This window comes from Maniola hyperantus, chromosome 8 (assembly GCF_902806685.2).
Source record: "Maniola hyperantus chromosome 8, iAphHyp1.2, whole genome shotgun sequence".
Classification (NCBI taxonomy): Eukaryota; Metazoa; Arthropoda; class Insecta; order Lepidoptera; family Nymphalidae; genus Maniola; species Maniola hyperantus.
Window position 1 is genome coordinate 12,135,080 of NC_048543.1, and position 9,889 is coordinate 12,144,968.

Sequence of the window (9,889 nt, forward strand, 5' to 3'; positions counted from 1 at the left end):
TTTATACCGGTTGTTGTTCTACCGTTTATTGTTCTACGAGTATTTCTGATTTCCTCATTAATTGCGATTTAAGCTGGGTATCTTACAGCTTATTTAAATTTGCAGTTTGAGCAAAATCAGTGTGAAAACAGATAGCTAGGGAAAGTTGAAGCGTACTAAGTACAATGGTGCGACAGGTAGACGTATGGTATAAGGCCAGAATTCGAATTTCCGTTGCGGTATTGAGTTTCTAATTGAGTTTTATGAAAACGCCTCATTTTCTTTTTTCCTGTGTAGTAAGCGGTGACCTCAATACAACGGACGCTGAATGTGTGACCATAAAACGGATCTAGTTTTATTTGTATGTAACATTTGTGTTGTAGAATCCTTTAAAACTGTTAGTACTACAGTGCAAATAAAAACAATCATAACGGGACGGATGTACTAAGAGTAAAGAGTAATGGTATTTTTTAGAATTCCTTAGCAAAACGACGAATCTTAATCTAAATATATAAAACGAAAAGATGACTGACTGACTGATCTATCAACGCACAGCTCTAACTACTGGACGAATCGGGCTGAAATTTAGCATGCAGATAGCTATATGACGTAGGCATCCGCTAAGAAAGGGTTTTTGAAAATTCAACCCCTAAGGGGGTTAAATAGGGGTTTGAAATTTGTGTTGTCCACGTGGACGAAGTCGCGGGCATAAGCTAGTATTATATAAAAGAAAAAGGTGACTGATTGACTGACAGATCTATCAACGCACAGCTGAAACTACTGTATTTTTTGATTTTTCGTGCAAAATATCGAAAAAATACCCAAGTCCGGAACCCTCGGTGCACGAGGTACCACTTGGCCGATTTTTAAATAGGTACTCCAGGATATTATAAAATTTTGAGATTTTGAAACGATAATTTATATTAATATCAAGTTAAGTAATTATATTAAAATCAAGTTAAGTAATTTATATTGATATCAAGTTAAGTTAAAATTGTTAAAAGCTAAAACAGAATAGGCTATTATGTATCGCAGCTTCTTTCTTTGCGATTTGGTTTACATGTTGTAGTTGCGTCCCACGCTTCAGCCTAGCACACGGATTTTTTTAGATCTTTTTTACTTTGAAAATGGCAATACTGCCCTACCACGTTTTCAACCCCCACTACCCCCACTCCTACCACAGCTCGCACCACTCGAACGGCCGGCTCGTCATTACGTGTTTCCGTGCCGAAGCCTACGCACGTCACAGAAACGAAATATTTTATCATCGTTCTGAACATGGGGAAGAAGAGGAAAAATGAGGACCCGGAAGAAAGAATTAGGAGAAAAATAAGGAGGCTAAATGAAAAACTCAAAAAACGTCAAAGAATAATTTATTCAGACGACGAGGACACAAATCGTAAGTAGAATTTATTTTGTTAAAACTTAACAATTTCTCGATGCGAACAACTATCAAATTATACATATTATTGTATAATTACCTGGGTTGTATCCATCAATTTTACCACACCGATGCGTAATTGCCAAAATCTGGGCTCTTACCATCAAAATAAAAATAAATTGCGAATAGCTAAACTCGGGGCTATTTCAATTTTAAAAGCTTTAAAGAACATTTCGTTCTTTCAGATACTCATGATGAATATAGTGACAATGCCTCTCTACCTGTGGAACCAGCACATGAAGTAGAAGTCAGGCCCGGCTGTTCACAGGACCCGGTTCCTGAAATCATATCACTTGAAGGTACACCTGTAGATGCGGAAACATCTACAGAGTCGCAACCAGCCGAAGAAGCTGACCTTGATGCCGACGTCTTACAGTTATTAGGCGAGGCACCAGAGCCAGAAACGGCACTGGGAAAAGCAATACATAAAGATTTGGCAGCCAGATGGCTCGATATTGTTAAAAAGGGTTTAAGTAAAGAAACCAAGGAACAACTAGCAAAAGATTACCTGATACCAGAAAATTGTGAGTTATTAGTAGCTCCTATCTTAAACCCAGAGGCTAAAGCAGCCCTAACGGAACCATTTGTAAAACGAGATTCATCCCTGATGTACAGGCAGAAACAATTGGTAATACTTTAGCTGCCTTAGCTCCAGCATTAGAAATCATAATATCTAAAGGTTTCGACCAAGAGTTAAGGCAGAAGTTGTTAAAACCGATGAACGATGCCTGCCGAATCCTATGTGATATGTATCACAACGAAACAAAAATAAGGAAGAAATTTGTAGTGTCGTCAATAAGCACTGGATTGAAAGATACTCTGGTAAACTCAAATACTGACAAATATTTATTTGGCGATAATATGTCGGAAAAAATTAAGAATGCAAAAAACGTCCAGAAATCCAGCGAAGCACTCAAACCGACTCAAAAGAAACCAAATTACACAAGAAATTACGGAAATCAAAATCGAAAAAACTTCAGATCCCTGCACCAAAAAGTAGTGGGCAAACAGGATGCAGGGAAGAGTCAGCCAGCTCCGCGCCAGTACCAGCAGCAGAGCAGCCGGGCCCCTCCACGCCGAGCGGCCCACGAACGCTCGCCGCCGCCGCCGCCGCCGCCGTCACCGCCGCGCCGCAGGCCCGCCCACAGCCGCCGCTAGTGCACAACGAGGTATCGTACGCAGGACGTTTACGTTTTTTCTCACAAGAATGGTCTTGTATTACAAATGATTCAATTGTCCTATCATGGATCGAAGGCTACACTATTCCTTTTTTAAGCACACCCATCCAAAATAGCAATTCCAGTGTTTGTCCCAAATCACCTCAAGAATCTTTAGATTTTCAAAAATCATTAAATAAATTACTCGAAATAGGAGCGATTCGTAAATGCACGAATGACAAGTCTCAGTTTTTATCTAGTATATTTTTAGTACCTAAGCCTAATGGAGAAAAAAGATTTATCTTAAACCTTAAAAATCTAAACAAATTCATTAAAACTAACCATTTTAAGATGGAGGATTATCGCACTGCATCAAAATTAATTACACCAAATTGTTACATGGCATCTATCGATCTAAAAGACGCATATTTTTTAATTAATATAACTATATCGCAACGAAAATATTTACGTTTTAAATATCGTGATCATCCTGAAAGTCATGAGTGCCTTTACGAATTCACTTGCCTTCCTTTCGGTTTGTGTACAGCACCTTACGTGTTTACAAAATTGCTTAAACCTGTGATAGAATATTTACGAAATAAAGATCTAATATCTGTAATATATCTTGATGATATATTGTGTTTCGGAAAATCATTTAAAGAATGCGAAGAGAATGTTAATTATACAATGAAACTGCTGAAATATCTAGGGTTTGTAATTAACATGGAAAAAAGCTCATTGACTCCAAGACAACAATGCAAATTCTTAGGTTTCATTTATGATTCAAAAAACATGACACTTAAACTTCCTGATGATAAGAAAATAAAGATTAAAAAATATTTGAAAAAATATTCACACGTTCGAACATGCAAACTTCGCGATTTCGCTAGATTGATTGGACTGTTAATTTCAGCTTGCCCTGCAGTCCAATATTCGTGGGTATACACAAAAATGTTCGAACGTCACAAGTACCTTTGTTTACTAAATAACCCGAGTTACGACCAAAATATTCACCTCCCTAGCAATTTGAAAAAGGACTTTGATTGGTGGTTAAATAATATCAACAGTGCATTTTCACCTTTAAGATTCAATCAATTTGATTACGAAATATTTTCGGACGCATGCTTAACTGGATGGGGTGCTTTTTATAATAATAGTGTAGCATCCGGTCATTGGAAAGAAGACGAATCTTGTTTACATATAAACGAGTTAGAATTAAAAGCGGCTTTCCTAGCTTTGAAGGTATTTGCAAAAGATTTTCATAACGTAGACATCCTTTTAAGGATTGATAACACAACAGCTATTTGCTGCATTAATCGTATGGGAAGCGTGCAGTACCCTCATTTAAATAAAATAACCAGGGAGATCTGGCAATGGTGTGAGACCCGTAATTTATATGTATTTGCATCTTACATTAATACTAAAGATAATTTCGAAGCTGATATTTTGTCAAGAAAATCTTTCCAGGACACTGAGTGGGAGTTAGCAGACTATGCTTTTAAAAAGTTGACTCGAGTGTTTGGCAGTTTTGAAATAGATTTGTTTGCGAGTCGTTGTAATGCAAAATGTGAAACTTATATCACATGGAAAATCGATCCAGATGCATGGACCGTTGATGCCTTTACAGTGTCCTGGAAACATTTCTACTTCTATGCGTTTCCACCATTCATTTTAATTTTAAAAATGTTAAGAAAAATAATAACTGATAAAGCAGAAGGAGTAGTTGTTGTACCATATTGGCCATCTCAGCCCTGGTTTCCTTTATTTAAAAGATTGGTCTGCTCACCGTGTATATACTTTGATCCTGACGTTAATCTTTTAACATCGCCTTTCAGAAAACCTCATCATCTTCACAAGACACTCCGCTTAGTTGCCGCGAAATTATGCGGCAAAAATATTTGAAGATGTCAATACCAGCCAGAACTGTTGAGGTTATGATTAATTCACTTTCTGACAATACGTACAGACAATACGATACTTGTATTAGGCCCTGGTTAGAGTTTTGTAGACAAAATGATTATGATTATAGTGATACAAATGTTATTGTGATTTTAGACTTTCTTACGAAAGTATTTGATAAGGGCGCTAAATATGGAACTATAAATTCGTACAAATCTGCCTTGTCATTGTTATTTCCTAATTTGTTAGATGATTATCGAATTAAGAAATTTATGAAGGGAGTTTTCAGGTCGAGACCAACTCAACCAAAGTATAATATGACGTGGGATACTGATACTGTTCTAAGTTACTTATCTGAACAATGGCCACATGAGAACCTCGACTTGGAAACTCTTTCAAAAAAGACCCTTACTTTGTTGGCTCTAGTGACTGCTCATCGAGTGCAAACTCTTTCACAGATAAAAATAAGCAATATCAATGTCAATAACCCGAACTTGATTACTATTAAAATTCCAGATTTAATAAAAACATCTCGACCTAATTTATCTCAACCCTTTTTGAAATTACCTTTCTTTAGTGAAAATCCTAGTATATGTCCAGCTACATGTTTAAAGGATTATATTAATAAAACAAATTCCATTCGTGAAACTAACAATGATTATTTGTTTATTAGTTACAAAAGGCCTTACAAAAAGTTATCATCCCAACGATTGAGTCATTGGATTAAAGAAACATTGCAGAAAAGTGGTATTGATATAACAATATTCAGTGCTCACAGCACACGCCATGCAGCTACATCTAGAGCCAACAGAGCAGGTGTCAATATTGATGTGATTAGGAGTACTGCTGGTTGGAGCCAGTCATCGGCTACTTTCGCTAAATTTTATAATAGAGAGATAATTAACGATAACTTTGCACGCTCCATATTAGAATCTGTATAGGTAACACAATATGTTGATTTATTATATAAATAGTACATAAGATCAAAAAAGGATTGTATGTACTCAATTAATTAGGAATAAAGAATATTGATTCAACAAGCAAAAATCTACCTTGTTTTACTTATTTTCCAAATAATACTAAACCAAAATATCAGGTACTCATTTTATATTTGTTACCTCTGAACATCTACAACATGTAAATCAAATCGCAAAGAAAGAAGCTGCGATACATAATTAAAAATCAAACGAACTTACCAAGTGAAGTTCGATTGTAATTATGTGAGCAGCTTCTTTCGACGCGATTTATACACACCCTCCCTATTTTAACTACTTTCATAGTGTAAGTACACCCTACCCTAATTTATACTATACAAACAAATATAAAATGTAAACTATCAACTTAATGACGAGCCGGCCGTTCGAGTGGTGCGAGCTGTGGTAGGAGTGGGGGTAGTGGGGGTTGAAAACGTGGTAGGGCAGTATTGCCATTTTCAAAGTAAAAAAGATCTAAAAAAATCCGTGTGCTAGGCTGAAGCGTGGGACGCAACTACAACATGTAAACCAAATCGCGTCGAAAGAAGCTGCTCACATAATTACAATCGAACTTCACTTGGTAAGTTCGTTTGATTTTTAATTATGTGCAATAGCACCTAATAACCACGATGACTAAGTGCCCAATAAAGTGCAATTACGTATGAATTACATTCACACATTATAAATTATTCAATATCACAGCTCCAAGCAAAACGCGATTATAAAGTGCATACATTATTACTTATTACGTATGCTATTGTATGGTATAATTATATTTTGTTGTGAACGAATATGAAATTGAAATGCATTAGTAATTAATTAGCTCGCTATACACAGCAAGTAATTAATTAACGTGATACATATTTTTTTGTCTGCTTTTTATTATAAACTAGATGATGCCCGCAAACTCTTTAACTTCGCGCCATAAAATTATATTTTGTTGTGAACGAATATGAAATTGAAATGCATTAGTAATTAATTAGCTCGCTATACACAGCAAGTAATTAATTATCGTGATACATATTTTTTTGTCTGCTTTTTATTATAAACTAGATGATGCCCGCAAACTCTTTAACTTCGCGTCATAAAAAATAAGCTATGCCCGTTTCTGGGTCGCAAGCTTTGTTATACTACCTAAACCAATCCGACACCAAATCATTTGCCTTATACTTGTAATTTTAGAGATTTAGTATTTTTCAAACTCGCAAAAAACGCAGGTCACTTACCCCACGGCACCTATCTACACAACGCTCGTAGACCTGTAGCGTCAGTCAGGTGTTTTATTTGCAATACATTGCGAACTTTAAAAAATACTTGTTGCAGTAAATAAATGGCAATAGGTATACGGCACCGCTTTCCTATGAAACCCTAGTCTTTGAGAGAACGAAACCTAGTTTTATCAACAACAAACCTATATTACATAGTTTCAAATTCTGCTACGCAAAATAAACTATAACACTATAAACTTTATTTAGGTATATTATTTATACCAAAAATTACCTAAATTGTTTAAAATCGGCCAATTAAACGAGTTTCTGTACGTAGGCAGCAATAGATCAGATAATTAGCGTAGTCAGTCCTTTGCACTAAATCCAAACTGTTAAATTAAGTTAGGCAGCGTTAGGCTCTAGTTCTCGATACACCTGAATTGGCCGGGACTCGGATGGTAATTAGCTATGTTTCTAAAATGTATCCGGTAAACATTTTGTCTAACTACTGATATTATGTTTACGGAAGCTTGAATGCACCGTCGTATACGTAGATAGACCATATATAAATTCTAGAATTTTATTTTTTACTAGCTGATGCCCACGACTGCGTACGCGTGGATTTAGGTTTTTAAAAATCCTGTGGGAACTTTTAAATTTTCCGGGATAAAAAGTAGCCTATGTCCTTCCCCGGGTTGTAAGCTACCTCTGTACCAAATTTCGTCAAAAGCGGTTGAACGGTGAGCCGTGAAAAGCTAGCAGACAGACAGACAGACAGACAGATAGACACACTTTCGCATTTATAATATTAGTATGGAAAAGTATGGATTTTTATCAACCCATTGCTGACTCACTGCTGAGCACGGGTCTCCTCTCAAAATATTCAAGTTCGGTTCAGCGATTGAGCCATGAAAACCTGACAATCGTACAGACACACTTTTGTATCTATAGTGCAATTTAATAAATCTTATTGAAAATAGGTAACTATAGATACATAAATAGAAGTGTCTATATTATCCGTACCTAACGAAATTGGGTAGCAGCTACAAGCGCACCTGTACACGCCACAAACTAATTGGCTGATTTGCTAGCACCTGAAAGTGCGACCGTTTCTGTTACCAAATTCAGTCAAGCTAAGCAAAGTCAAGCAAATTGTATTATGGCGTACAATTATGACGCCAGAACTGTGTAAACACTAAACCTACTCTGTTTTTCGAAAATAATACTATGTGCCTTCGTAACCCGTTCAGCTGTCTCAGTTACTCCAGTTCCCTTACAGAATACAGTTCTCCTTATATCTGATTTGATCACGTAGAGAAACTCCAAACATAGGAAAACCAACAGACGTTTTAGTTAGGACTTAGGGGCCCGAGATGCTGGAAAGGCGACCTCGTACCTTAAAGTGCAGCCTTGGCAAACCTTGGCGCAAGACCGTAGCATATGGACGTCCCGACAAGAGAACTATGTTCATATTTTAATGTAGATAACGGGTACATACCACGTCCACGATTAATTTGGCGTTTTTTATTTGTCGATATTTCAACCCAATTGCACGGGTCGTGGTCACGACGGGACTGCTGTGCTGCGAGAGATGAAGTCCGAGCTATCAAGGGCAATAGCGAACTACCCTCTTTCTTGTTCTTTTCGCTGAAACTTCACGAGCTGTCCGGCAAAATACACTCGCAACGTCACTATTAACTTTCGACGACGTATGTTCAGCAGTATAGGTACGTGCCTACTTACATGATATTGTATCGGTTGACAATGATGATGATGACATAAAAGTAAATGTTGAAGTGAAAGCGAAGTTGCAGTAGCAAACTAACCAACATGTATGTAGGTATACCTCACTAAATGGCTGTCATAAGCACCGGATCTAATATCGTAACTCGTGGGTCGCCATTTGCAATTAAACGCCGAATTAGCTATTACAATACATCAGGCGCGGTTGCACGGATCACGCTTGTATGCAGATTGGATAATAGTAGTTAATATAGTCCGCGACAGGTCGAGATGGCAATCAGGGTATAAGGCGGCGGGACGCCCCTCAGACCTGCAGGTCACCCGCGCTCGCCCCCACCGTGTTAGCGCGGGGGATATGCGGGTGTGCGGGGCGTTCCCTCCCCGATAGCTATCTCGACCTGTCGCGTACTATAGTTCATTTACACTGTTTCATTTACAGGAGTTAGTAATAAAAAGGGTTTACAGTGTATTTGATTTCTGTTTTTGTGTTTTTTTGACAATATATTCTTGATAGCAGCCTTAGGAACTTCGGGAAAGTTGGAAACTTAGCGGGGTTCCGTTCCTTGGAGAGCACCTTGCGCCTAATCTCTCTTCATGTTTTGTTTTCACGATACCAACTTCAACCATATATTAATGTACCTAAATAAAGCCGAGTTTAAGTTGTTATCAAAAAAAAAACTCTGCGCCTTTAGTAAGAAAGTAAGAAAAAAACCGGCCAAGTGCGAGTCAGACGCGCGCACCGAGGGTTCCGTAAATCGGGTAGGTATTTTTTTTCAACATTTTGCACGATAAATCAAAAACTATAATGTATTAAAAATAAATAAAAATCTGATTTAGAATGTGCAGGTAAATGCCTCTCATATTATGATGCCCCATTTGGTATACCTAGTAATCTTACTGTGAAAATTGAAAATACATTTTCTTTTTGATGTACACAAATTTACGGTTTTCGGATTCATTCCTTTACTTGTGCTATAACTCCTATCTACCTACCAAATGTCATGATTCTAGGTCAACGGGAAGTACCCTATAGGTTTTCTTGAGAGACATGACGGACAGACAGACAACGAAGTGGTCCTATAAGGGGTCCTTTTTCCTTTTGAGGTACGGAACCCTAAAAATTAAAGTAGGTACCTATACCAAATCACAGCCAAGGTATCGAATAAAGAAGATCTCTCAGCAGTGATCCTGTCTGTTAACAAAACTAAATCGCATTCCGAATCTGTCGTGATACAAGACTGAATCCCGATTTTAGACGAATCGATTTCATAGATGAACGAGTAAATAAGTCGAGTTTGCAGCTTCGATAGACGCGAAATAGGATTATTCTAAGCGCCTTCTTACGCCATCGACAGCTGTAATGGATCTGTGTGAAATACATCCGAGATGCCATACATTTTCGTTTTCCTTCACATTCTGTACCTACTTTCTTATGTTACCTACCTAGTTCCTATACTTAACCCTGGTAACGGGCTTCTATTTCCTGAA

The 9,889-nt window shown here is 37.4% G+C and overlaps 1 protein-coding gene across 1 annotated transcript; it reads left to right on the forward strand.

Annotated features, from left to right (window-relative positions):
* Positions 1-1,257: 1,257 nt before the first annotated feature.
* Positions 1,258-5,448, forward strand: LOC117984575 (uncharacterized). Its single transcript, XM_034971201.2, has 4 exons — positions 1,258-1,378; positions 1,606-2,048; positions 2,114-2,589; positions 4,413-5,448. The coding sequence occupies exons 1-3, from the start codon at positions 1,258-1,260 to the stop codon at positions 2,576-2,578; spliced, it is 1,029 nt and encodes a 342-aa protein (XP_034827092.2). The 3' UTR covers positions 2,579-2,589; positions 4,413-5,448.
* The last annotated feature ends 4,441 nt before the right edge of the window (positions 5,449-9,889 follow it).